Source organism: Pollachius pollachius (assembly GCF_949987615.1).
Source record: "Pollachius pollachius genome assembly, chromosome: 10".
NCBI lineage: Eukaryota > Metazoa > Chordata > Actinopteri > Gadiformes > Gadidae > Pollachius > Pollachius pollachius.
The window spans coordinates 13,056,269-13,084,216 of record NC_136943.1 but is presented as its reverse complement, the minus strand read 5'-3'; the positions used below and the strand labels follow the sequence as shown (position 1 = coordinate 13,084,216).

Here is a 27,948-nt window from a genome sequence, read left to right as displayed (position 1 = left end):
TTTGGTGGGTCCTTGCCAGAGGCGTCAAGTGGGTTTGGCAAGGTGGAAACATTGCCTTGTACTGGGTCAATGTATGAGGTGCACATCACATCAAACCACATGAAATACGTTTTTTTTTATCGTAAGGTGCACATTTTTTGTGTTTTTTCAAATATCTCTTTGTAAAGTGAAATTGTTAGTTAAAATAATTTGGAAGAAAAATTAACCTGTATTTGACCTCTATCTTACAGTAATATCAAATAATGGTGTAAGCCAGCTGTTGCCATGCCCACCATCCAGAACCAAATGTACACTGCTTACAATAACCTCAGAAGTATCTCACTTGCATATCTGTAAAAAATAAAAAAGACAACCCAGGAGAGCTGCATTTGCAGAAATTTCCTGTCAAGAACCGGAGGCCTGTTTCTACAATATGTATGACTGGGTTGAGTATTCAATGCCCTTAGATTAGGTTTTCTGTGTAGTTTGTTATATTGGCTTTTTCATCTGTCCACAAGGTTCTGAATTTGGTTAGACTAAATTGACAATAGTACATTTGTTTGTGTAGTTTGACTATATGTAAGGCAATTTGGATTCAGTCTATGCTGGGTGAGGTTTAGTTGTACAGATTTTAGGAATAACCAATTTACTGACTTTTTTTACTAGGCAGGCCTTACTAACAGTGATTCTCGGATTGTAGGCCTGATTTCATTTCAGTTTGGAGTGACACTTTGTGTGATAGTGACTTCAGCAATACATTAGGCCTACTACTTCCAAGAAATACAAGCCACATAACTGCCAGTGTAAAGTGGCAGTTAATGATGAAAGCCAACGAAAGATAACGCTTTTTAGTGTCGCTACCTTTCATCTTTCTTGCTACAGTATTTTTTTGTTACCACAGGGTTGGAAACAGAGAGTTATGTCCCAAATTTAGAGGTGAGGCGGTGGCTGGCTATGTCTTTGTTTTTTTCGACACACCGCCGCAACTCAAACCATAGATTGGCCCGACTGTAGGTATCAACAGGATTAGATGCTAAGGTTCTTCAGTAGCCAATAATGAAATCTAAATATATTGCAGTTCACTGTCTGAATCTGAATGGTGATTGTTTGTTTGATGAACGGAGACAGATAGTAATCATGTTATCTTTTGCTTGTATTTGCTTTTTCAAAGAGTAAGGTAAAATAAGGAAGTCGTAGTATGAAGTTCTTAATACTTATGATGATTGTCTAAATAAAAGGTTTGACTCATATTCATTCTAATAATATAATATCTTTTAGCTTGTTTGTGGTCTCTCTCTTGCTCTCTCTCTCCTCATCCCGCCCCCACACACACAAACTCAGAATGTTGCAAACCGCAGACCAGGTACCACGCAACTGATTTGTCTGTGTTTCAGGACAGCCAAAGTCCAGCAACAATCGTGCGTGTGCGTGTGCGCGTGTGTGTGTGTGTGTGTGTGTGTCTGTGTGTGTGTGTGTGTGAGTGTGTTTTTCAGAGACAACAGTTGTCCTGTTAAAGGGTCCTAATTGAACCATCTAGGGGCTGTTGATGAGCCATTTCAATAAATATTCTTTTGTTTCATCACAAAAAACATTGTTGTAGCGTAAATATGTAATCGGCCTTCCCTGCAAATTTGAAATCCAAAACATTTATTTATGTACTGTGCATTACATTTATTTTTTATTGTAAATTTCAAACAAAGTAGGCCGGTTAGCCAAGTGGTTCAGAGCATAATAGCCCCATGGTGAAGGTCTTTGGCCATTCCTTCTAATACCAGTTTACATGTTCTAGCAGCAAGAACCCTGTGTCACAACTGACGAAGGATATGATCATAAGCTTACACAAATATGCAAACATTATGAGAAGTCTTATTAGAACAACTACTGAACTTTAACTATTTGATCTCGATTTAATTTTGAATTGATTGTATGTTATTAAATTATTAGTTTTTAGGGTTAGAATTTCACACAGTGCAAGCTGGTTAGTTGTATTTATTAAAAGCATGAATGCCCGAAAGTTAATTTACTAGGAAACCTCAAATAATATATGAATGCGGGTTCATCCCCATTTCAAACTAAAATAGTTTAAACTTAACCACCTACCAGTGCTGTTAAGTGCTATTTGAACTTCATAAACTTGTTCATCTTTTGCAATTTAATGAACATCAACCAGACTACAATATTAAGAAATTCAAACAATGCAGGGGCCAGGTGGATGGACTTCAGTGGCAAGTTTCTCTCACAGCAGAATACACACTCTCCTCAGTCCATAGACTGTTCTTCTTTATTCCTCGGGTTTTCCTGGCAGAGAACTTCAACGCTGCGTAGTTCAAGGAATCTGTTTCTCCGTCCTACAACAGAAGCGTATTACTACCAAACATCTCAGAGGATTCACATTTGCACAGAGTGAAATCCTACTTGTGTACTGGTAGCTAATACTCCTGCGACCAGGAACATGTAGGCTTGCAACCACAACAAACTAGAAAAGTTAATTTGACCTGGTAGCTAAACTTCAAGTTACAAACTTCAACTTACGTTAAAATATTATGCTGCTTTTAAAATACAATTCTATATTTCAATCATTGACATCCTACGTTTGATAATGATGAATTAAAATGTGTACATATTTAACAGAATAAATGCGGAAGTACCTGTTCCTGAATCACTGAGTCATGATCAACATGGTAGGAGGCACTCTGTGTTCCTGGGAATCAGAACCAAATAATATTTACTTAATGGAAGTTTAATTTAACTTCCATTTTTTAAAAGATTTACATTGAAATAGACTTTTAAATATTTTATTTGATATGTTCAAATATACCATATATATATATATATATATAAACACACATATGTATACACGTAATAATTATAATAATAAATAGTTTTTTAAGGCGCCTTTCTCGGCACTCAACACTGTACAAAGATACACAAAAGTCATTAAAAGGAAACATTTGAATATATATATATATGTATATATGTATGCATTCATGCCAAATAAAAATCTAGCAACAACGTGCTAGATTTCTGTAAAAATACAATAGACCACAGACTCAATTACGTACACAGTGATATCCATCCACAGTTGGGGATCTCTAACCTGTCTTGAGATCATATCAAGTCACACCAGTACGATTATTAGTGTATAATGCACTTTACCTTTGCAATGCTCACAAACGTGCTTTTTATTTCTGGTTAGAAAGAGGATTATAATCACAACCAGACAGCAAGCCAACAGTATTCCAAGCATCAGGGTAACTTCATTCATGCCGAGTTCTAGAATCAAACAATCAACAATGAGTTATCTGAAACCATCAGAACTGACAGTATTTTTTCATACAAATACATATAATGTAACGAAAAAAACGTATGTATGAAGACAAATTACCTGTAATGTCCAATGTGGTTCCATTTCCAAACACAACTTCCCCACATGCTGCCAGGGCACAGTAGTAAGTCCCAGCATCAGAGGAGTCTACATTGTTCTTGGGGAGAGTGTAGACACAGCTCTGTGGAGCAGACGGAGGCCTAGAACTATTCTGACATTCACCACTCCTGTTTCCATTCATGTAAATAGCAGCAGGGTGAGATGGTCCTGATGTGAACCAGTACACACTGGGTTCCCCTTGACACTGGTTTCTGTGGTCCGCCCTCTGGGAGGTAATAGAGCACTGGAGAGCCACAGGGTCTCCCAGCTGAGCTGATGCTGACACAGGCTGTTGGACCACAGTCTGGGAGACAAACCTCTGGTCATTGGGATCTGTACGGTTAAATACAACAATCATCAGAGGAATCAAATCAAATGCTTTCCTGTTTCTAGACCAAATAAATATTGTGCTTTTGATAATGGAAATGAATCAGTCAAAGGGATACATCCTACCTTTCACAGATAAAAATGTGCCCTTGTTCCAACTGTTCAAAACACCTTGTTGACAGAAATAGTTTGCTTCATCGCCTTTAGTGACGTTTCTGATTATCAAATTAAAGTCCAAACCCACAGTGAATCTCAAATGAAAGGGTGGATTGAATGTTGTTTTTTCATATGTTTTAGCAGCGACTGTCTGGGGAACATATCCAAGAGATTGCTTATACCAGTAAAGCTTTTCTCTATCATCTGGTAAAGCTGCACAGTCTAGAGAAACAGTATCTCCAAGTTCCGCAGTTTTCACAGTGATTAAACGAGGACTCTCTTGCGTCTCAATCTGCACTAAAACAAAGAACAGTTAGGAACTCATATATCTGGTCTAAAAAACAATTATACTTATACTTAATTACTTAAGTATTGTTAGATTAATATTGTAAATGAATACATAAATTAACCGACGTACCAACTTTACCTCATAATATCACAACCCTTAAAAAAGGCCTATTTCATTTAATATGAAGAGGAATTTTACTTACATGCTTCTCTTAGAAGTATCATAGCAAACAATCTTGCTAACATTGTAATTTTTTGGTGCTGGGCTTGCGCTGTGCTCACTCAAATTAATGATTTTGACTTTGTAGACCCACATTGACATACCAAAGTTGAACTGTGATTGGCTAGAACTGAGAGATACTGCATGAAGCAATCCAATGATCCGCTTAGTTATCTGTGATGTGTAGTTCATGTTAGATTGAACAGTTTAGATAACATGGTACTGGGTTCAGCATTCTTTAACATTGGTTCAACCACGCCCGCAACTGCTTTTTTCTTCAATCTTTTTAGAAGTTTGCAAATAAGTAGAACTGAGAGAAACCCTTACACTACAATATGGCTAAAACTATTTCCTCTTAGTTTTCAGTTGGATTTTAAGTTCATAGGTTAGGATAACTGGGATTGCATGTACTATCTTTATTTGAGCGGCTTTATATGCCCAGAGACAAGGAAAAGCCTGAAGCCGCTTGACATTAGCCTATAACATTGAACAGGGGCATTAAAAAAGTCTTCCAATGTCTTGGTATCATGTATTATTATCATCCAACTCTTGATCTACTGTTGTAAAATGGCAGCCAGAAAACGACATGAGTTAAAGGAAAGGTAAATGTAGTTTCCTAACCGATATTTAGATTAATGAAACATATTGACTGTGACTGCTCTACCCTATGTTAAAGATTTGCAGACAATCAAGGGTCCTGACTTTTCTTTTCTAAAATAACTCACACTCGTTTTACCTTAATAAAGTTCACTTTATTCATGAGTGGGTCCCTTGATGTAGATTTAAGTGGCAACACAGCATTTTTGTCCCTTGTCCCGCGTCTTACATATTGAGACGATGTCCAGCATTTTGATGAGCTCCAGTTTTCAAAATCAATCCACTGTAGGAAGGACGCTGTTCTTTTATATTGGCAGTGATACAGAAGGGAAGGATGTCATCACAGACTGGGTTTGGTGTCAATTAAACTGTGCACATGTTGGTCAATCGCATGTTAAACTGTCACTGTCTTTGCTGATACGCCCAACAGGGAAAATTGCGAGTCACCACAAAGTCACAGGCTATGCTACTTGAGGGAGAATATGATGGACACTACCACACTACCAAGGAGATGCAGCTACAACAAAGATTGTGAAATTACTTATAACAGGGTGAAGTCGGTGCCCGGCTATTCTCAGTTTTGTTTTTTAATGTTAAATAGGGGGGATATGACATGAAGCGACATGTGAGAAGGTTTAGCTACAACTGGGTGTCTAGAGGATGCACAAACGTGATCCAAGTAGATTCAATCGTGTGTGTGTGTGTGTGTGTGTTTGAATAGGTGAGTTGTGTGTGAACATAAGTGAATAACAATAAGAAGTGATTAACAAATATATGATTTGAGGCATGAAAGTGTAGACTGTCTAGTGTCCATCACAAGATGACCATTATGTTTGTGGTTTTAACTGCCTGGTGTCACAGATCTTGTTCTGAGCGCTCATCCTGTGCTAACTATGTCAGCACTGTGGTTTGAACGCAGATGGTACTGCTACCAACTGCACCAGAGGATGCTATGTATCTCTCATTCTGTCCCCTTCCTGTAAGGGGGGCAAGTTTAGAAGATGAGTGGGAGTCATCGCACTTCAGCTAGACTGGGGCAAAGGTAGCCTGCGTTACCACAGCAACCAGGGAATAGTCCATGCAGCCTTTAAGTGGCCTTGAGTGGCTTTAATACCAACAGCAAGGTAAAGCCAGGCTGTCAGTGGCAACATCTTAGGTCTATCTATCCACCTACTCTACATTTATGAAGGATTAATACAGACAAAATATAAGCGATTAGCATAATTAGAGTGCAATTTGGTTGGGGTGGTGTTTGTTAATGAACCACTGTTACTGCGTCTCAAAGCGGCGTCGTACTGTTTGTTGTCTCCCCGTGGAAAGGCCACGTTTCTACAACTACTCATGTTACATGACATGTTGACAAAAGGACTGGTTCACAAACAACATCTCACCCTGACCCAGAGAAAGAGTTAACGTGACCAATAACTGCAGACAGTGATTATCCCGCAATGTATAACGCATCCAAAAGCCTACTGCGGGACTGGTGCCCCTCTGTTACCTGTTAGTTTTCACCAACGCTAGGTAGTGTGGTAGCTTAGCTCTGAGGGCTACAGATAGTTGATTGGATTCGTTAATCGTTAATTCTTGGAACGATCTACACCAAGAATTAACGTCAAGGTGGTCCAGAAGTTTCTCAAAGTTGGAAGAGCACGTTTTTATTTAAGGTTCGTGATTGCTCACGTTATAACCGAGTGGAGTTCTAACTCCATGGCTACCCTAAATCGAGGCTACAATGTCAACATCATCACCCGATGACCCTATCCTGCTACAAAATGCGTTCATAAAGATTGCCTACCTCAAAGAGGATATCCACAGTCTGTCAGATGAACTCCGGAGGAAAGAAAACCAGCTCTCCAGCTTCTCTGAGGAACTCCAAGCCGTGCTGTCCAACTACACAGACCTGGCGATGGAGCAGTCCAAACAAATCACTCTCAGTGCGGCCATCCAAAATAGCATCCTTTGGGACTCCACCTGCCCACGGCCTGCTGCCTCCTCTACAGCCAGCCCGCTGTGGACCGAGGTAGTGGTCCACAACCGGAATGGACTCCATGGCCGATGTTCTTCACCTCTTCGTCTGAACCTGGCGAATAAATACTCCATCCTCTCGGAAGTTGGCTCCCAGACGGGGGCTCCGGAGGCTGCTCTCAGGCCGACGTTCCAGGCCGACAGCGCGACATCTGCGGCTTCATCCAGGCAGATGGCAACAACCGAGGCTGTCACCCGACGATCGTCTGCCTGTGTGACCCACACAGCAGCTACGGCTACTAGTGATGGATTCAATGATTCTTTTCCTTTAGTCAGTTCGCCAAGGAGAGTTGTTCAGAATCGTTCATTCTTACATTCGTTCAGTTGAGTTTCCGGTAGCGGTGAATCAAATCATGGAAGACACGGTTCTCAGCTGAGTCAGTCAGACTCAGCTCCTCCCTTGTTCTCATTCTCAAACGATCATGGAATTCGGTCATCAATCAACATTACAACTTTAACCAAATGCTGCGGGATGGGGGGGGGGGGGGGGGGGGGGGGTAGTTGATTATTGGTTGTTTAACATATCAGCAAGATAGTACACTTGATTTAGTAATGATGGTGGGGGTCCCGGGTGGAGAATGAACCATGAAAGAATGAGACAGATTGACGAGACATTCAATCGATTCATATTTGATTCATCTGGCATAACACAGAAAGTACAAAGACAGCAAGCATTTACCATTTCACTGATATTGAATCGTATTATCATCACTAACGGCTTCATCCCATCTGGAGCCTCGTCGGCCAATGCATGGTCCAACTGTCTCCCCAGCCAAGCGGACGACTGCAGCGGTGGATCCACCAGCGGCTACCACCTCCCGGCGATCGCTGCCACCGGCCAGCCTGCCTGCTGCCCAGGTTGGGGACCGGCCTGCGTCCCGACAGCTGCAACTGTACTGGACCCAACACTCCAGTCAAAGGAGCCACCGCAGTGGGAGATCAAGCACTGCATCCTCTGGACGGATAATGGCTGAGGCCGACAGAGCTGCACTTCTCGCTCGCCAAGCAGCCCTAAAAGAAAAACATGCTTTGGAGGAACAGCAACAACAACTAAAAAGCAAAATGGAGGAACAGAAACAACAGCTAAAAAGCTAAATGGATGAGCAGCTAAGGAGGAAAAGAGAAGAGCTTGACTTGGAATCCGACCTTGCTTCATCTAATGCAAAGCTGGCAGTACTGCAGGCATGGGAAACAAAAAGTTATTCTTCCAAAGGCTCTGATGGTATGAATTCCTATTTTGAAAAACGAAAAGAGAAAGAGGACTCTGTCGTTGTCCTAAACCCCAGGGCGAAGGAGTATGAGCTTACAGGCAGGCCTGTACATCAAATTCAATGGGCACAATCATCATTACCACCTGACAAACCAACATCAATGGACGTGAGGCCAAAACAACCTATGCAATTGTTAGGAAACATCATAGCAACATCAGAGCATACACAGTGCCAGCCTACAGTTGCTCAGTCAAACGATGGACCAAGACAATATGGTGGTCATCAAAATCCTCCTGACGACATGATTAATATCATGAACAGGCAAAATGAAATTACTACTGCTCTGGTGCAACAACAGCATTATTTGTCTCTACCACCGAGAGATATTTTTACCTTTGAAGGACACCCTCTCACATACAGGTCATTCATAAAGGCATTCGAGCAAGGAGGGGAAGGAAAGGCAAGCAAAGCCGATTGTCTATATTATCTGGAGCAATATACGAGAGGACAGCCGCGAGAGTTGGTGCGTAGCTGCCAGCATATGGATCCTGAGAGTTGCTATGGAGTGGCTAAGGGTCTTCTACAAGAACATTTTGGCAACCACTATACGATTGCAACTGCTTATATGGAGAAAGCTTTGGCCTGGCAATCAATTAAACCTGAAGATGTGGATGCACTCCAAGCCTATTCATTGTTTTTGCGTGGTTGCTGTAATGCTATGGAGGAGCTCTAGTACTTACAAGAACTTGATATGCCAGTTAACATGAGGGCCATTATTTCCAAACTACCATATAAAATGAGAGATCAGTGGAGCGCCAGAGCTCATGATGTAATGGAAAGAACAAACGACAGATCACACATCAAAGACCTAGTGTCGTTTGTTGAACGCCATGTCAGAATTCTGTCAGACCCATTGTTTTGGTAACATACAGGACCCCGGTTTTGGAGCTGCAGGGCCAAAGACTTTCACCACATTTACCTCACAGCCTAGGAACAGAGTTAAGGAAAGTATTGTTGCCCCCACAGTAGCTTCTACAAACTTCACTGAAAGAATTAAAGAACAAAAAAAATGGAGAAAGCTGGAGGCCTCTGCTGTTCTCGTGGTCATTCATTGGACGAGTGTAAGGAGCTCATTGGAAAAGGAATCAAAGACAAAATTCAATTTCTGTGTGAAAAGGGAGTTTATTTCGCATGTTTATGCGTGGGTCACATGAGCCGTGACTGCGAGAGGCGCATGATATGTAAGACCTGTGGTCAAACTCACCCTACCTTGCTTCATATAAAAAGGCAACCAACTCTGGACCAGCAAGAGGAACTTTCCAATGAACAGCCTGCTATAGTTACAACATGTGGACATACAGGGGGCAATAGAGACCAGTGCGCTTTGTCTATCCTTCCTTTAAGGGTGAATGCGTCAAAGGGAAATAGCATCATGGCAACGTACGCCTTTCTGCATCCCGGCAGCTCAGGCACCTTTTGTTCTGAAAATCGAATGAAGAAACTGAATTCTGCGGGCAACAAAATCAACTTCCAGTTACGCACAATGGGGCAAGAAACAGTTGAGAGTGCTTACTGCTTAACGGGGTTGGAGGTTGCTGGCCTTGACAGCAGTGATTTCTATGCACTTCCAGATGTTCTCACACAGGAGAAGATGCCTGTGACTGCCGATGACATAGTGACACAGGAAGATCTGTCTCAGTGGCCATACCTAGAAAAGGTACACATCCCGAGCATCAAGGCAAATGTTGATCTACTGATTGGAACTAATGCTCCAAGGTTATTGGAACCATGGCAGGTCGTCAACAGCTGTGGGAATGGCCCTTATGTTATTAGAACTGTGCTAGGATGGTCAGTAAATGGTCCACTAAATGGAAACTGTGGCACCATGGAGGAAAAATTATGCAAACAACCAACCCGCTCACATACAGTTTGAGATGAGGAAGGCAAGAGGTGCAGTTGGGGATCAGAGCATAACGTCTGAGGATCTTGTGGAGGCAGAGATTGTGATTGTTCGCTTTGCTCAGCAGCAGCAGTTTAAGGCGGAAATTGATGCACTCTCATTGGGAAAGTCGGCAGTCCTAAAAGTCCTATTTACAAACTGGATCCTTGTCTGCAGGACGACCTGCTTCGAGTTGGAGGAAGGCTCAGTAGGGCAGCTCTGCCAGAAGAAGTCAGGCATCCACTCATCCTCACTAAAGACCAGCATATTTCGACTATTATTCTCAGGCATGTCCACCAGCAACTGGGTCATAGTGGTAGAAACCACACACTAGCCAAACTCAGGAGGAAATATCTGATCACAAAGGCTCCTTCAGATGTAAGAAAAGTCATAAATGATTGATGGACGTGCAGACTCCATGCTGCAAGAGCAGGTGAACAAAAAATGGCAGACCTACCTAGAAAGGACTTTGCCTGACCTCCCTCCTTTCACAAGTGTCTGTGTAGATTTTTTTGGACCTATCGAGGTGAAGAGAGGAAGAAGCCTGTGCAAACGCTACAGGGTGATTTTTACCTGTTTGGCAAGTAGAGCTGTACACCTGGAGGTTGCAAACTCGCTGGATACTGATGTGTGCATTAATGCTTTGCAGCGCTTCATAAGTAGAAGAGGCCAAGTTTCTCATATGCTATCCGACAATGGTACCAATTTTGTTGGAGCAAATAGAGAACTGAAGGAGGCTCACGCTGCACTTAATCATGACCAGATTCAAAGATCTCTCATTTCAGCAGGTGTGGACTGGAAATTCAATCCTCCAAGGGCATCTCATTTTGGAGGAATTTGGGAGCGCATGATTCGTACAATAAGGCGTGCTCTCAAATCTGTATTGCACCAGCAGCAATTGGACGACGACGGCCTCCACACGGTTCTCTGTGAAGTTGAGGACATAGTTAATGACTTGCCCATCACCCAGCTGTCTGAGGATCCCAATGATCTTGAACCTCTCACACCAAACCATATCCTCCTCCTGAAAGGCAAACCTGCATTACCACCTGCGCTGTTTGTGAAACAAGACCTGTATACAAAGAGAAGGTGGAGGAAGGTTCAGTATATATCTGATCTGTTCTGGACATTTTGTCCATATTTGTTTCTACTTTTAAGAAAAAAATGTGTTTGGCTCCAAGAAGTATAAATCTATCTAATTTTCTCTCTATCTAATCACCTTCCTGGATGAGTTTTTTCTATCGGGTCAAATGAATGGGTTTAGTGTTGGTTTTGGTCACAAAACATTCTCTGTCCACACCCGTTGGAAGGATTAACGAGAGGACAGAAATGACAGAGGGGGGACAACTATTTTTTACTTGCTGATAACACGGGAGGGATGCTAATCTGTAGTTATCTGTAGTAGACACCATGTCAACCCCCCAGAGATTGCCGTTATACGCTGTGTATGACGACAGCAGAGAGTAGTCAAGGTTTTCACAGCCTCATCAATGCAATGCAAAGCGAGCAACTTTGTACCATATAAAACAGGGCTGTGCAGACACCTTTTGAGGGGCAGGGGCCCTGATTCAAAAAAGGGCACATGGAACAAGATTTGTTAACAGTATATGTCATCTTTATTTTAAATAATGAATTACCCTTGTTCAAACAAAATGTATTGTGTAATCTAACATACAATCTTACATAGTAGTATCTGTAGGAGCCACATCGAAGGTGTATGCTCTGTGTGGTTTGACTCCTGGGTGACCTGGGTGACGCGCTGTGTTGAGCTTCCCCAATGTTTGTACTATGCAGCTGCGTGAAGCTACGAATGATCCGTGCGATTGTCTCTGGTTTGCAACTCGTTTATTTCCTCACCATGACACCAATTGCATGTGAATACGTTCAGATAGATCCTCCATGACATAACAACTGTAAATATGGTACTGCCCTTCCGGGTTCAAACAACAGAAGTAATCCAAATGACGTACCCGTTATACCTGTGCCCGCAATAAGGCAGCAACAATCAGTGGTCCACAAAGATATTACAAAATAAATGGAAAACAGGAAAATGGCTCTTACACTCCGGCCCCTAATTGTAAGCAGCGGATGGAGCTAAAAATTAAACCAAAACAAACAGAGCCATTAATATCCATCATGCATTCCTGCATTATCATCAGATATCTTGAGCGGTGTTTAACACAGTTTGGTCACTGGTCTTACCACAGTGTTAAACTTCGTCTTAAGACGAATGGACCATACAAACTCGTTTTTGATCAACACGAATGGTCAAAAGACACACCGTGTCAAGTTATTTATTCGTTTTGGCAAGTAGCCGTGTAATAAGCGGGATAATGTATGGAACGTCGGTAGTCCATACATGATCATGTCACGTCACTCCATCTGGGGATGGAGTGACGTCGTCCTATGGTGGTCCATACATGATAATGTATGGACCACCATAGGACGACGTCACTCCATCCCCAGAGTGATGGGTTGGTGGAGCGGTTTAACCGCACTCGGCCACCCAGCTCGCCATCCTCACCAGCCAGCACCAGCGGGACTGGGACCGCCACCTGCCGCTGGTCCTGTGGTCCTATCGGACTGCAGTGCAGGAGTCCAGTCAGTGCACGCCGGCTGCCCTCATGTTCAGGCGGGAGCTCCGGACACCGGTGGACTTGGTGTTCCGGTCCCCGCCTGAGCCTGAGATCGCTGGGGGTGCGGCTATGGACTATTTCCTCAGGCTGAGGGATCGCCTGCTGGTGGTCCATGACTTCCCCCGCCAGGCTCAGGCTGCCTCAGGTGTGAGACAGAAGAGGGGCTATGACACTCGCTGCCGGGGACGAGCGTTCACACCCGGGGACAGGGTGTGGGTGTACTGCCCTGTCAGAAAGATTGGGGTCTGCCCTAAACTGCGGAGCCACTGGCAGGGGCCTGGGGAAATCATCGACAGAGTGTCCAAGGTGGTGTATTGCCTGCGGATGCCGGGCGCCCGGGGGCGTGTGGTGGTATTGCACCAGGACAGACTCTCGCCGTACCGCCCACTCGCCCCGGTTGTGGCTGGCGAGGGAGGCGGACATCCTTGTGGTTCCCCGGGCGGCTCCCCTGCCGGCTCCCCAGACGGGGCCATTGGCCCTGTGGTTGCCGCCCCTGAGGGGGTTCAGCAGCCTTGCCGGCGGCGCCGGGCTCCTGGACACTTGAGGGACTATGTGTCTGGTGATGGGGTCGTCAGGGACGACTGACCCCTCAGGTGGGAGCTGTGTGACGACTCCTCCGGGGTCGCGCAGGGGATCCTGGGAGTTGGTGTTGATGTTGACAAAAGGGGCTCTTGTCGTCCTTGTTTTGTTATTAGGTTTAGTGGGGTTAATGGGTTTGGGGTATTATTTGGTTGTGTGTATTTGTGTGTTGTTCAATGTTAACATGGGTGTTTATCGTTGCCGCCACCGTCACTGACTATGACATGTTTGTTGGTTGGGTGTGCTGTTTCCTTGTACATTGTTGGTGTTGAATAAAAGTAGCCTGCAGTCGTGCGGTGTATGGGACGTAGAGCTACAGTTGACTTAATCCTGACTCCGTGCAATTCTTGGCCGCCGCTACAATATTAATGCTTAAACACTATTGAACGACTGTTTGGGGAACATATCCAATCGATTGCTGTACCATGTATTTCTACAATCCTTTCTAGCACCAAAATATAAAGTAACATTATCTCCAATTCTTGTGGATTTCAAAGAGACGATACGAGGAACCTCTTTGGTCTCAATCATCGCTGAAAAAATATACAATTACAATCCCATTTAAGAATGAGCAAAAATGAATCGCTAGTCTAAATTATTCTTTCAAAAAGATTTAAATTGAATATTGTTAACAAAAAACACAGTATACTGCAGACACTATAAAGTCATACTATTTGGACGTAATATTTTTAGAGGAATTTTTACTGACATTACCCTGTAAGAATTGTAATAGCAAAAACTCTTGCCGACATTGTTGCGTTTCAGAGCTCTACTAGTGCTGTACTAACTCAAGTGAAAGATTTGTCCTTAAAACACAGGCATTACATATACTAGATCATCACCGATTGGCTGGAATTTAAGGACACTGAGAGAAGCAAGGCAACTGCACGACACAGAAAACTAAATGGAGATCACATTTAATTTCAATCCAAACTGAACACTGAAAACATGGCAGTCAAGTTTTCATATTTATCTGAATTACAAACATTGAAAGCCAGCATTTATTTCATTTATTTTCCTAATTGTATGATGAACAATAATTAATTCTGGATTGAATCTCCTATGATTCAACCCATGTTACCATTAGATTTTGTAAACCAATTTTGGTAAAATTATTAATTCAGGTGAATGTAGTATAAGTATGGCAGTACGACATCAATATTGTCATTGTATTACTATAAAATGAGCACTAATATTATTGTTGAGGATGATTGTAGTATGAGTAGTTCTAAATAGTGTCATTAATGACAATAGCTGTTTAATTAGTTAAATTAGTGACGTTATTAGTGCAAACAATAGTGAAACTAGTGGTAGTGCAGTCTAGATTGTGGTCATTTGATCCAAGTAAGAGCAGCTCTCATTGCCTCAACAATTAAATATTTGGTTGTGTGTGTGTGTGTGTGTGTGTGTGTGTGTGTGTGTGTGTGTGTGTGTGTGTGTGTGTGTGTTTGATGGTATTTGTGTAAGTGTTTGTGCGGGTGCAAGAAAAGAAGGGTTCATCTACACAACCGATAAATAATTCTTGACTTCTGAGACATAGAAGGTGCCGCCCTTATAGTGTCTAGTCACGTGATCTCGTGCTGTGACCTTTCTGCTTGCGGTTTTAACTGCAGTGCATCACTGGTCTGGTTATGAGTGCTCATCCTGTGCAGGCTGTGTCAGCACTGTGGTTTGAAAAGCAACCACCTACTGAACACAAGGTCTCTTTTTATCTCTCACTATGCCCCCTTTTTGCATTACCTTATTACATGTCGGCATACAGTTTTAAGAATATCGTTTGATTACATTTGGTTGTATTTATTTCCTTTGTTTGTCTGTTCATTCATCTCTCTTAGTCTGTCCAGAGGTTTATTTCACTTTGGCTGAGGGTTTATTGTTGCAGGGTGTTGCCTGTGAGTCTATCTGTGATGAAAGGCTTCACAAATAAACCTAACCTTGTGTTGAATTGGGGATGGATATCGCCACACCCCACAATAGGATGTTCCAGCGACCTTTCATTGCGGATAAGATGTTTTTTTACGATTCTGCAAATATTGCGATAAGATACAAAATATTCTGTGGGATTTTATCTTTAGTGTTGTTAAAACATAAGTTGTGCTTGTGGTTCTACAGGCAGGTGATTTACAACATCGTTTTAAATGAACGTGGCAAAACTGCACACAACAAAGATGATACAAATTGAAATGAGCGGATACTCAATAGAGTCCTGTATAGGATGTTGTCATTAATTAGCCCCGCTTAGATTTCATCTTAATCAATGACTTGATAAATAATAAATAAAATTAAATAAATATAAAAAATATAAACATAAAATCCAAATAGATTTTTTAGTAAATCTGATGAAACAAGGATTGCGCAGGCAAAATATTCAAAACATCATTCTTCTGCAAAGCAATATAGTTCCCCAAGACAGAGAAATGGTTGCAATGGTTGCAATTCACATTTTTATGTTTCAAACAAAGAGACATATATATGAGAAACAATCTACATTCACTCATAACAGTAAACAGGTCCTAATTGATACCACAAACAACCATTAAATTCACAGTCATCCAGCCAATCTGACATCAGTAACTGAGAACACTACATCGTTATTTTAGAGTTCAGTTGCAGGTTTCTCTCACAGCAGAATACACACTCTCCTGAATCCTTTCACTTTTCTTCTTCCCTCCTTTGGTTTTCCTGCCAGAGAACTCCAACGGTGCGTAGGTCAAGGAGTCTGTTTCCCCGTCCTACAACAGAGAACTGTGTATTATTACCAATTATCTAGGAGGACTCATTCAAAGCCACTTAATGTGACAGTTCTGCTGGATTGTGATGATCAATGTATGGACTCACTAATCAATAAGAGGTCACATGATAAGAGATCATTTTCAGCGCAATCAAAGGTGTTTTAAATATTTACACAATGCAACCTTGATGGAAATATGTACCTGTGGTTCCTGTATCCCTGAGTCACATTCAGGATGGTAGGAGGCGCTCAGTATTCCTGAGAATAAGAACAGAACACTTTTTAGTTCTTACATGATAAAGCAGTTTATTTTGTTGATCTTGTATCTCCGTTTCTTTTATTTGATTATCTTATCAGTTAAAACATAAATGTACATGTATGTCGAAGTATTAAAACAAAGATTTTCCTAAACTTGATTTCTGTGAAATTCAATGGCCTCCAAAATCCATTCTGGATAATATACTGTACCTTTGCAATGCTGACAAACTTGCTTTTTATTTCTGGTCAGAAGGAGGATTATAATCACACCCAAACAGCAAGCCAACAATATTCCAAGCCCCACGGTAACTAGATGCGAGTTGTGTTCTAGAATCAGACAATCGAAAATGGGTCAGGGACCTGCAAAATAATGTGTAGGTTTAAGAATGTAATTTCTAATCAAAATCTCAAACCACAATTCCTTCTGTCTATTATCTTAATTCAGTTATACAATCCAGTAAATATAAATATCCAGTAAGTATATCATAATAATAATAAAAAACAAAAATAATGGAAGTATGAAGTAAAATATATTGACCTTTAATGTCCAACTTGGTTCCATTTCCAAACACAGCTTCCCCACATGCTGCCAGGGCACAGTAGTAAGTCCCAGCATCAGAGGAGACTACATTGTTCTTGGGGAGAGTGTAGACACAGCTCTGTTGAGCAGACGGAGGCCCAGAACTATTCTTACATTCACCACCCCTGTTTCCATTCATGAAAATGGTCGCAGGGTGCAATGGTCCTGCTCTGGATCGGAACCAGTACACACTGGGTTCTCCTTGGCACTGGTTACTGTGGTTTGTCCTCTGGGTGGTAACAGAGCACTGGAGAGCCACTGGGTCTCCCAGCTGAGCTGATGCAAACACAGGCTGTTCGACCACAGTCTGGGAGACACACCTCTGGTCATTGCCATCTGCATGATTAAAAACAAGATTCATCATCAAATATTCATCATCAAATATTCATCATCAAATATTTCAATCAACTGCTGCTTAATCAAATTTCATAAAATATATTTTTGCTTATTACCTAGACAAGCAAAATGTTAAAACGGATATGTTACCTTTGACGGTCAAAAATGTGCCGGTTTTCCAATTATTCTTATACTGAGTTCCTTGGTTACAGAAATAGTTTGCTTCATCCTCTTTATTTATATCTCTGATTATCAGATTAAAGTCAGTTCCCACTCCTACTGTGATCCTTGAATTCAAGGATGGGTAATTAATTTTTTCATAAATTCTGTTAGCAACCACTTGGGGAATGAATCCAAGAGATTGCTTAAACCAGTTTAAAATAAATATAGATTCGTTCAAAACACCACAATGCAGAGTGACAGTATCTCCGGGTTCTGCTGTTTTCAAAAGGACCAATCGAGGAACCTCTTGGGTCTGAATACACACTAAAAAGTAAAGAGAAACAAACAAACAAGATTTACTAATACTTATTTTCAACAAACACTAAAATATTTTCTTTTAATTTAAACTTCATGAAAAAGAGAGCAATTTTAAAGTGAGTGGAAGAAGTACTTACGTGCTGTGCTCAGAATTGTAATGACAAAACATAATGCAAACATTGTCACGGTTTGGTGGTGAACTAGCACCCCTTCTCTCTGAAGTGAAAGATTTTGACTGGATAGACCAACATTTACAAAATCATAGATCCACAGTGATTGGCTGGGAACTTAACGACGCAAACTAAAGCAAGCCAATGATCCAATGTTTGTAGCACTTCATATTTGTCGTTCATATTTGTAGTTCGTATTTCGTGTTTGTATTTTTTCTTTATTTCAAAAGTTCCCTGAGCATTAAAGTTTCTCTGAACATATGAAGAATACATTTACAAATTCAGTTTTCAATCATTGTTATTAATCTACCTCTATCTAGTTGTAATAACTAAATAATGCTGCTGTTTAAGGCCAGTCTTCCCTTTTTAAATACGTTCATATACTTCCAAACTATCTGGACGGTCTCCCGAGGCTAGGCTAACACTGCCATGATCAAGAAAGTTGTTGAATTTGTATCATGCAGTAGCTGTGTCCAAACAAACAATGAAAGAGCTTCAATTCGTGATCGCCAACGCTAGTGCCAACTTTCACTCATAAATGATGACAACATTCTTTGGACATCTTGATTGTTTCCAAAGTACAAAGAAACAGTTGATGACGCACCGTATAGAGCACATGCATGTGCAGATTATGTTCGTGATAGTATTAGTAAGTGCAGTCGTAGTCAGGTAGAACGAGTATTAGGAGTAGTGGTATTATCTGATGTCTTTAATATTATAGTGCAATGTTTGTAGATGTAATTGTATGATTATAATTTCACAATATCTATAATATCTAGTGTGAATGTATTGCACATTTTTGTGCATGTAATTCATGTAAAAACTTATGCACATATCTCATTGGCTTCAAAAAGAGAGCAGTAGTAATAATATACACTAATAAATAACAATGTTTATAAATAATAATAATCACACATTTCGACACGTAAGAAAGAGCTTTACAAGATGGGTAAAATATGCATTAACACTGATTAAAAGACTGTAGAAAAGCTGCAATGACCCAAACCGTGCAACATTTGATTACACCATGGATGCTTTTATATACTGGTAAGTCACAGGAAGTGTGTTAAAAGGAAAAGGGCAAACGGCCCTCTTTATCTCCTCTGGTTTAATCTACTCCTCTGAGCCATCAACTCCAGGGGGGTCTCACCCTGGACACGCTGTCTGCAGCATACAACATTCTATACTTTTGAAACCTTCATTTTCAATGAGAGCTCTCAAAACGACACCCCCATATACCGCCGTCCACAGTTCGGCTTTCAACTCACAATCCCCTACTCCTCGCACAACCAGAAGTCTGTGCAGATTCTGGCAAATTAAGAGAATTAATTAATTGTATGACAGCCTTGTGCAGCATCTTGATTTATTTTTTCAAGATTTCAGAACAATGTGAGTTACTAAATAGTATTAGATAAATCTTTAGTGTGCCATAGTAAATCTATATAATTGTAGTAACCCATATCCTTGTGTTTTACATGTCTAATGCTATATCACCAGACCCCCTCTTGAGACCACCTTGTTGATGATGCATTTGTTTGTTTCAGGCTGCATTTTTTATAACCGCCAGTGTAGATTTGCAGTTAATGCAACAAGCTCAAAGCATCTAGTGTGACTTCCTTTCCTTTGTGTTGGAAACAAAACAGAGCGAAGCCCCTAGCAGCGGTTGAGCTGAGAGGCGAGGGCTGTGGCTGGCCATGCCTTTTCCTTCGACACACCGCCAAAACTAGCATAACCTGCTTGTAGGTATCAACAGGATGTGTTGCTAAGGTGCTGAAGAAACCAACCATGAAATGGACAAATATTTCCTCTCAACCTGATATTTTACTTGCACAACAGAGAAACGTGTTGAAACATATTTGTATTTGCTTATATATATAATAGTACTTCTACTACTACTATTACTACTACCACTAGGATGAATGAAGAAAAGTTGTAGTTTAAAATAACAGTGTGATAGGCCAAAATGTTCAGCATGCATATGTTGCACAATCTGATTTAAAGACCAAGATCACTGAAATCGGTCATCTTAGCATCTAGTGTACATTGTAATAGTGTTTTATAATAAAGACTATTAAATCCATAGGTACACTAATTGAAAGATGCATTGGTTCTCTGAATCTGGATGTGATTTGCCAGGATTATATTTTTACTTCAGTGATCTTACTTTGTAACAAGTGGTGGTAATGACAAGGCTGTAGAATCAAAAGCTACTTGCCCCACCCTCTTTAAAAACATGTATTCTTGTGTGGTTTTGAAGATACAAGCTTCATGAACAAACATAAATCAGGGAGCCAAACCGATCTGTATCAACTTAGAGATGTATAGAATACTGTTTTGTGTATGTTTGAAGTCCTTGAGCTATAGATTGTCGTCCCATGCTGAGGAGGGTTTTGTTCAGTCTCTTCTCTTCTTGAGGCATGTACTCTACTTGATATGACGTCTCCAACAACAGCAGGGGGAATGCTGTTTCATTTTTGTTACAGCACACTGGAGGAGGCTCCTGTCAAGGCTTTCGTGTCAGTCCTGAGGAGTGGCAAGGCATGGCTGGTGGTAACCTCTGAGTGGTTCCACCTGGGACATGAGCTGAGGGTAGCTGTGCTTTCTAGTCTGCTTGACCGCAGGGAGGGTGCATCTTAAAAAGAGCAGTTGTTTCAGCAACTGTTCTGTGATGGCTCAGCTTGGTGATGGCAAAGTCCTTTAGAGCATAGTCATCATCAACACCGATGGTCTTTAGTGCCTTTTTCATGAAGCTGGTGCATTTTCTAGGGACAATTCTTCTCAAAATACAATTTTGTACGTGGGCCAAGAAAAGCATCTCAAAATATACAACTACGGTGAACAGCTTATAGCTCTAGAATTTGGCTAAGAATAACAACAATAAAAAAAGAAACAATAAAATATAAATAGGCAGAATATGAAGTGATAGAACAAAATTGTATGTGAATGTGTAAATATATCTTGCTATGCGTACATGTGGGAAAAAAAAAGAATGTTGTCTGCACGTCATTACCACCTCTCACGCTATTGAAACCTTAGTGGAAAGTTTGGTTTAAAAATAGACCGAGCATATCACACTCAAGCCACAGTAACGCAAAACTTTCCATAAGTCAATATAGGTGATTGGTTGGTTATGAGAAGCAAGTCGTGTGTGTGTGTGTGTGTGTGTGTGTGTGTGTGTGTGTGTGTGTGTGTGTGTGTGTGTGCGCGTGCGTGCATGCGTGCGTGTGTGTGTGTGTGTGTGTGTGCATGTGCATTCTTAACCTAGTTTTACACTTTCTTCATGTCTCCACAATATTTGCAAATATAAAATTTATTTGTATATATTTCATTCATATACATTTCACTCATGCATGATTAAATGGCCCACTCTGCAGGGAAGAGCAGGTGCTCATGCTATTTAAACGTTAATGACTTTCCATGAGCACATTTTATTTCCTATAATTGATTGGATATCATTCACAGAACAGAGAGAGGAAATTAGGGTCTGAGGTGCCTCTCCCTCGAGACCAAAGAAATAAATGAAAATAGGTTTGTAGCAGGAAACTCTGAATATCTCGAAGGAGGGTGTATGGAGTGCAGTGGTGCATTAAGCCCACTGCTTGTGCCTGGACAGCAGAATGCATACATCCTCACAGAAGGAGAATAGCTTACCTAAAAATCTGTAAAATCAAATTTATTACCATTCAAGTTCTATTAAGTTCATCAAAATGAGGTTTGAATTGTTGTTTTAAAATAAATGGCCTATTAAAATAGTTTGGTTTTGAGTTCCTTCATTTAAAGACACAACTCTGGCTCCACCTAGTACTTTTGCAGGGACATTACTACTACTAACGTTAGCTGGCGCACATGTACTAAAGAACAAGTACGTTCATTTCTGACATTTAAATGCATTGGCTAGAGACGTAATTTTTTTGTCTCTCAATTTCCCGGCACTGCCTTTACGTTTTTTACGACACCACTTCAGTCCCCCGCACAAACAAACAGCAACCCGCTCTTGACGTGCTGCCAGTGCTATGAGTAGCATGCAGCTGCAGCCCCGGAGCAGGGGCCAGGCAGGGGCCAGGCAGGGGCCAGGCAGGGGCCAGGCAGGGGCCAGGCAGGGGCCAGGCAGGGGCCGGAGCAGGGGCCAGGCAGGGGCCAGGCAGGGGCCAGGCAGGGGCCGGAGCAGGGGCCAGGCAGGGGCCAGGCAGGGGCCAGGCAGGGGCCAGGCAGGGGCCTGTGGCTTGGCAGGGGCCAGGCAGCGACCAGGCAGTACGCAGGATTAAAAAAAATCCCAGTCAAGTCCCAGTTCACCATCTTACCTTGATATCTCTGAAATGACTGACAAACCTCATTTTAAAGAACTGCTGCTTCAGGAGGAATTACTTTTCATGTTTTTTTTACGCAATGAGGAGCATCCAAGCTCTTTGTATGAAAAAAAAAAAAAACACGAACACCTTCACTGAACAAATAGGAAACCACTGGCCAACAACTTTTCCTCATATTTTATTGATGAAGCTCCAAAGCTCATTTTAATGCAAAAGGTTGTGCTATTCATTCACCACAATGGAATGTCAAGAGAGAACTGACGGCAGGCTACTGAGTGGAATCTAAAGCAGTGGTTCTCAACTGGTCTGGCCTTGGGACCCACATTTTACCATGGTCATTAAGTTGCGCCACACATTCCGCGACCCATTCAGATCAAGTCCACGACCCACTTTTGGGGGTCGCGGACACGAGACATGTAGTCTTTCTCATTGCGTTTTCTCTACAGTAGAGAAAACGCAATGAGAAAGACTACATGTCTCATATGTGACGTCACGCTCCCTGCGACTGGCGTGGACAAGACCGACAATCTCCCCATCGGCATAACTGAAACTCTCCACATGCCCCGACTTATAATGGTTTTCACCTCTTTCGATGCTTTTATCCTCCCCTTGGAAAAAAGCGGTGGAGTGGAGCAGAGAGACCCCCATGTCTGTACCGGAGTTCCATGTGCGGGTGGTGACGTATATCATTCGCGTCGAGAGCAGCGAAGAGCTGTAGTTCACAAAGCAGCCTCACACAAAACCTAACATTATCAAACTTCTTTGCGAAATTCTTTAGTTTTCTTTGCATGAAAAATTCTCATTTGAATCCAAAAACAACATATGTGTAATCCAGGGCATATAAAGACTGGGACCAGCAAATAATTACTTTCTCTCCATTGAAACCCATTCTTATTTTATAATCTCATAGGTCCCATGGGCTATACCGGAAGGGGAGTGAGTTCGCCACTCTATAAGGTCCATGGCCATTTCCGAGTTGATGGTCTTCAGATACAGATCTTGTTATAACGATAATTGAATAAAAGCTATGGTCTACTGATAATATTATAACTAAATAATTGTATACTTATATATACATTATATATATTTTAATATTTAATTAATTAAATACTATAACGGCTTTAAACATGTGACATGCCTACGTTTTTTGGCCTTTTCTTTTCAATGGGCCTGCATCCACGTCACGTGACTCTCATGGTTGCTATGGTGGTTGCTAGCCCCCTCTGCTCCTCATGGCTCCAAAGTTGCTGCCGTCAATTGTGTTGTTTTTGTCGTCAACTAGGGTCCGCTTGTTAGGAAATAGACAGGCCTATTCCAAGGTTTCCTTCAAAAGGCACCTTGGAATATGTTTATATTTTCGGCAGTTATGACTTTTTTAATGAACTTGACTCGTTTTTATTTAATCGCTGTCTGGTGGCTTGTTACGTCACTCTGAGAGACGTGCATGGACCGATTTTATAGTGACACAGCCTATAACCTATTCTTGAAAGCAAAACACCAAGCGCATTGATTTAACAAGGCAGGGTTATTAGAAACAATTAATTAAATATGTGTGAGAGGTCATTCCTCCTCCTGAGTGTGTTTCCTATATAGCGTACACCCCTACTGTCCACAAGCACCCGCCCCCTCCCCATATGGATATGGGGAGTTGTTGCCGGGTCCCAGTGGTGGTGGTTTCATATATATGAAAGAGGGCATTCAAATATACTACAATGATCAATTAGGAGGCTGAAGCCCTAAAGGAAGTGATGCAATAGGTGACTGAGTCGAGGACATTAACAAATAAGCTATAGACCTGGGGTCTCTATTATATCAAAAGGGGTCTCAAAGGACACGTATCATTATCAACCTGTATTGTCCTTATCAATACTTTCCACCCAGAATAAAAATTATGTCTGCCATTTTCACCGAAAAATGTCCTATTGCCTCCCGCAACCTGTAGAGGCCCTCCGTCGGTCGTTTTGGATACGTTACAATGGGTCGTAATCTGTGGCGGAACAAACAACCTATGTGGTCGTATGAATTGGAGGACTTGTTGCAATAAAATTATGCAAGATCAAAGTAACCTAAGGTAGAAAGCTCTGATGGTGCGATTATTTTTTTTAGATCACGTCAAACAAATCAATAGTCGCATAACGTGACGGCATCACCGTTGATGGACATTGATTTCCTTTCGTCTATATCCGACGGTGAGGGATTAACTTTAAATATCCATCTGACAGACACCCACGTTGAAAAACAACGCAAAAGGTACACATCTTTCGTTGGAACTTGATGTCAGGGATCCTTGGCGATGCGTCACACTTTTGACGAGTAGGGAGTGGGACAGTGTTGGATGAACAGGTCATTAATGTTTGAGCTGGCACCACTTTCTGCCCTTTCCCCTGTTCCTGTCCTAAATTTTCATTCATTTAGTAAAACGACATCAAGCGACAAAAACCTTGTCTTTGAACATCTACATTTCATAGCTGTTTGTTTAATATAGATTTGTTTAACATCAGCAAGTCATGTTAACATCGCTACAACCACCTAGACAGCCATTGTGATTGTGTATACGACCCCACGAAACCTACAATTCAATGTTCGAGGCTGTGTTCATTGCAAATAAGAACAAAGCATTTCATCTAGCCAAGGTGTTTAAAGCATGGCGCTCATAAAGATCAAGATCGCAAGTTCTTTACCCATTCCTACCAATATTAGTTTACACATTCTAGCAACAATTACACACTCAGGTTTTTAGAGACCTTAATGCCTAAAAACGTACAAAAACCCTAATGTTAACATATGAAATTTCGATTGAAGTAATTTGATCTGACAAAATGTTTGATTTGACTTACAAATGCACACAATCCAGGCGTTATTGGTCTATTTGAAGTGACTGAAAGTATCTACATTATGATACGCAAACTGATATGCTTGCGCATCTCAATTTAAAAATAAAATAGTTTGAACCGAATATCCTACCAGCATTGCAAAAATGTTGTGCCTTTAGAGTTTTGTCTAAATGTTATTATTTATTGCATCTTATATCTTAGCTTTTTATCACTTTTAGAAATGTACCGCACATCCACCAGATAAAATTATATTAGGACCTGGTTGATGGACTTCAGTGGCAGGTTTCTCTCACAGCAGAATACACACTCTCCTGAGTCCTTTCACTCGTCTTCTTCCCTGCTCTGGTTTTCCTGCCAGAGAACTCCAACGCTGCATAGTTTTCCAAATCTGTTTCGCCGTCCTACAACAGAAGCTTATTACTACCAAATCTAGGAAATCACTACCATCTTAGAGGATTCACAGCTGTATAGTGCGAAAGTCAAAGCTACAATCCTACTTTTGTGCTGGGAGCTAATAATACTAACAACATGCTGGTCTGCTGCCATAACATAATAGATCAGTTAATTTGACCAGGTAGCTTAAATTCATCTAGTTAAGATATTGCAATCAAATAACATTTATAACTTGTGTTAATATTGCCTGGATGTCCCAACTGAACAGATCATATTGCTTTTAAATTGTTTATTAAATCTGTGATTTCCCTGATTACTAAATACTACAGTTGTGTTATGATCAATATGAATAAAAAAATATACATATAATACAGAAAATACACAACGCAGATATACCTGTTGTTCCTGAATCACTGAGTCATGTGTAACATGGTAGGAGGCTCTCAGTGTTCCTAGGAATCAGAACCAAATAATATTTACTTTTTAATTAAACTTAAAAACAAAAAAATAATTTAGATTTGAAAACACACGAAGGGGATGATTATTTTATCCATTCAAATATATGTGTCAAACAACTTGTGGTCAATTTCTGTAAAATATAATTTCCAAGAGACTAAATTATGGATACAGGTTACAAACGTCTCTATAAACACTTGGGGATCTCTAACCTGTCTGAGCTCATATCAGGTCGTATCAATAGGCTAAGTGTAGAATGTACTGTACCTTTGATCTCTAACCTGTCTGAGCTCATATCAGGTCGTATCAATAGGCTAAGTGCATAATGTACTGTACCTTTGCAATGCTCACAAACTTGCTTTTTATTTCTGGTTTGAAAGAGGATTATAATCCCAACCAGACAGCAAGCCAACAGTATTCCAAGCACCACGGTTACTAGATGCCTGTCGGGTTCTGGAATCAAACAGAAAAAATTGTCACTCATGGTATATTTTGTATACAATTACATATATTGTACTGGAAGTTCATATAATGAAACCTGAAATAGTGCAATACTTTCCTGAATTTTAAATAAGGTAATCTATTCATGTCCTGGCAGATAAATAACCAAAAGAATAAATGATAAATGTATGCTAATGAAATAATCCATTGAACTTGAAGTATGAACTATATATATATATATATATACATACTATTAGTATTATTAGTATTAGTATTGACCTGTTTTGTTTGTGTCATTTTGAAACACGTCCAGTTTAGTTCCATTTCCAAACACAACTTCCCCACATGCTGCCAGGGCACAGTAGTAAGTCCCAGCATCAGAGGAGTCTACATTGTTCTTGGGGAGAGTGTAGACACAGCTCTGTGGAGCAGACGGACCAGAACTATTCTGACATTCACCACTCCTGTTTCCATTCATGTAAATGACTGCAGGGTGAGAAGGTCCTGATCCTGATCTGAACCAGTACACACTTGGTTCCCCTTGGCACTGGTTACTGGGGTCCGTCCTCTGGAAGGTAATAGAACACTGGAGAGACACATGGTCTCCCAGCCGAGCTGACTGTTGTTCCACAGTCTGGGAGAAAAAAAACCTCTGGCCATTGGGATCTATACAGTTAAAAATAAAACAATCATCATAAGAAATAAACCAAATGTCTTTGCAGCGCTTTCAGAGAAAATTTATTTTCGATCATTATATTTAAAACAACAAATATCCAAACAAATATATGATTTACCTTTGACGGTCAGGAAAACACCATTGTTCCAAATGTTTAGATATTGTCCTCCTTGATTACAGAAATAATTTGCTTCATCCTCTTTTTGAACGTTGCTGATTGTCAAATTGAAGTTACTTCCATTTCCCGCTTTGAACCTCGACATAAAAGACGGGTAAATCTTTGATGTATAATACCTGCTAGCTACCATTTGGGGATTATATCCCAGAGATTGCTTGTACCAGTATAACTCTTCATTGATATTCTGGTTTTTCAAAACTGTACAATTGAGAGTAACAGTATCTCCAAGTTCAGCTTTTTTCAAATAGAGTGATTGAGGTTCCTCTTGGGTCTGAATCAGCACTAAAACATAAAGAAATACAATAAAGAAACTTACATCACTACTGTTGTACATTTAGTATAAAAAATGGATAACATCGTATTACAAGAATTACGATTACGAAAGATTATATACAAGTATACAAAAGCATTACTTACTTGCAGTACTCAGAATTGTTATTGCAGTACTCAACAATGTCATGGTTTGATTCTGAACCAGCGCTGGACTCACTGAAGTGAATGATTCTGACTTTAGACTAACATTTACATATCCTGGGACCCCTGTGATTGGTTGAACTTAAAGGGACTGAATGATGCAAGCCACCGATTGACTTAGTTACTGTGAGGGACAGTTCATGTTGGATTTAAATCTAAACTGAACACTGAAATGTTGTTCACTTTGTTTTTATCTAACTGGTATTTTCCCTGAATGATGAATACATTTGATTTAACTTGCTGGATTGCTATT

General features: G+C 40.9%; 2 protein-coding genes across 6 annotated transcripts; both read right to left on the bottom strand.

The window, feature by feature from the left end:
- Nucleotides 1-1,649: 1,649 nt before the first annotated feature.
- Nucleotides 1,650-27,741, bottom strand: LOC307081854 (uncharacterized protein). Of its 3 annotated transcripts, XM_079745215.1 has the most exons (7): nucleotides 27,639-27,741; nucleotides 27,162-27,503; nucleotides 26,899-27,033; nucleotides 26,647-26,788; nucleotides 26,263-26,379; nucleotides 25,867-25,922; nucleotides 24,685-25,478 (listed from the first exon to the last, which is right to left on the bottom strand). In XM_079745215.1, the coding sequence occupies exons 3-7, from the start codon at nucleotides 27,025-27,027 to the stop codon at nucleotides 25,350-25,352; spliced, it is 573 nt and encodes a 190-aa protein (XP_079601341.1). In that variant the 5' UTR covers nucleotides 27,028-27,033; nucleotides 27,162-27,503; nucleotides 27,639-27,741; the 3' UTR covers nucleotides 24,685-25,349. The 3 variants fall into 3 exon arrangements, with proteins under 3 accessions (XP_079601339.1, XP_079601340.1, XP_079601341.1); XM_079745213.1 differs by lacking the exons at nucleotides 24,685-25,478; nucleotides 25,867-25,922; nucleotides 26,263-26,379; nucleotides 26,647-26,788; nucleotides 26,899-27,033 and adding exons at nucleotides 1,650-2,327; nucleotides 2,628-2,680; nucleotides 3,136-3,252; nucleotides 3,365-3,736 and having other exon boundaries at nucleotides 27,639-27,735; XM_079745214.1 differs by lacking the exons at nucleotides 24,685-25,478; nucleotides 25,867-25,922; nucleotides 26,263-26,379; ... (2 more) ...; nucleotides 27,162-27,503; nucleotides 27,639-27,741 and adding exons at nucleotides 1,650-2,327; nucleotides 2,628-2,680; nucleotides 3,136-3,252; ... (1 more) ...; nucleotides 3,857-4,183; nucleotides 4,378-4,515.
- LOC307081365 (uncharacterized protein) lies at nucleotides 15,695-17,976 on the bottom strand. Of its 3 annotated transcripts, none has more exons than XR_013812142.1 (6): nucleotides 17,904-17,976; nucleotides 17,437-17,772; nucleotides 16,909-17,286; nucleotides 16,581-16,730; nucleotides 16,315-16,370; nucleotides 15,695-16,113 (listed from the first exon to the last, which is right to left on the bottom strand). XR_013812142.1 is itself a non-coding variant. In XM_079744511.1 (6 exons), the coding sequence occupies exons 1-6, from the start codon at nucleotides 17,944-17,946 to the stop codon at nucleotides 16,034-16,036; spliced, it is 1,023 nt and encodes a 340-aa protein (XP_079600637.1). In that variant the 5' UTR covers nucleotides 17,947-17,970; the 3' UTR covers nucleotides 15,695-16,033. The 3 variants fall into 3 exon arrangements, 2 of the variants coding, with proteins under 2 accessions (XP_079600637.1, XP_079600636.1); XM_079744511.1 differs by having other exon boundaries at nucleotides 15,695-16,126; nucleotides 16,581-16,697; nucleotides 17,904-17,970; XM_079744510.1 differs by having other exon boundaries at nucleotides 16,581-16,697; nucleotides 17,904-17,970.
- Nucleotides 27,742-27,948: the final 207 nt, after the last annotated feature.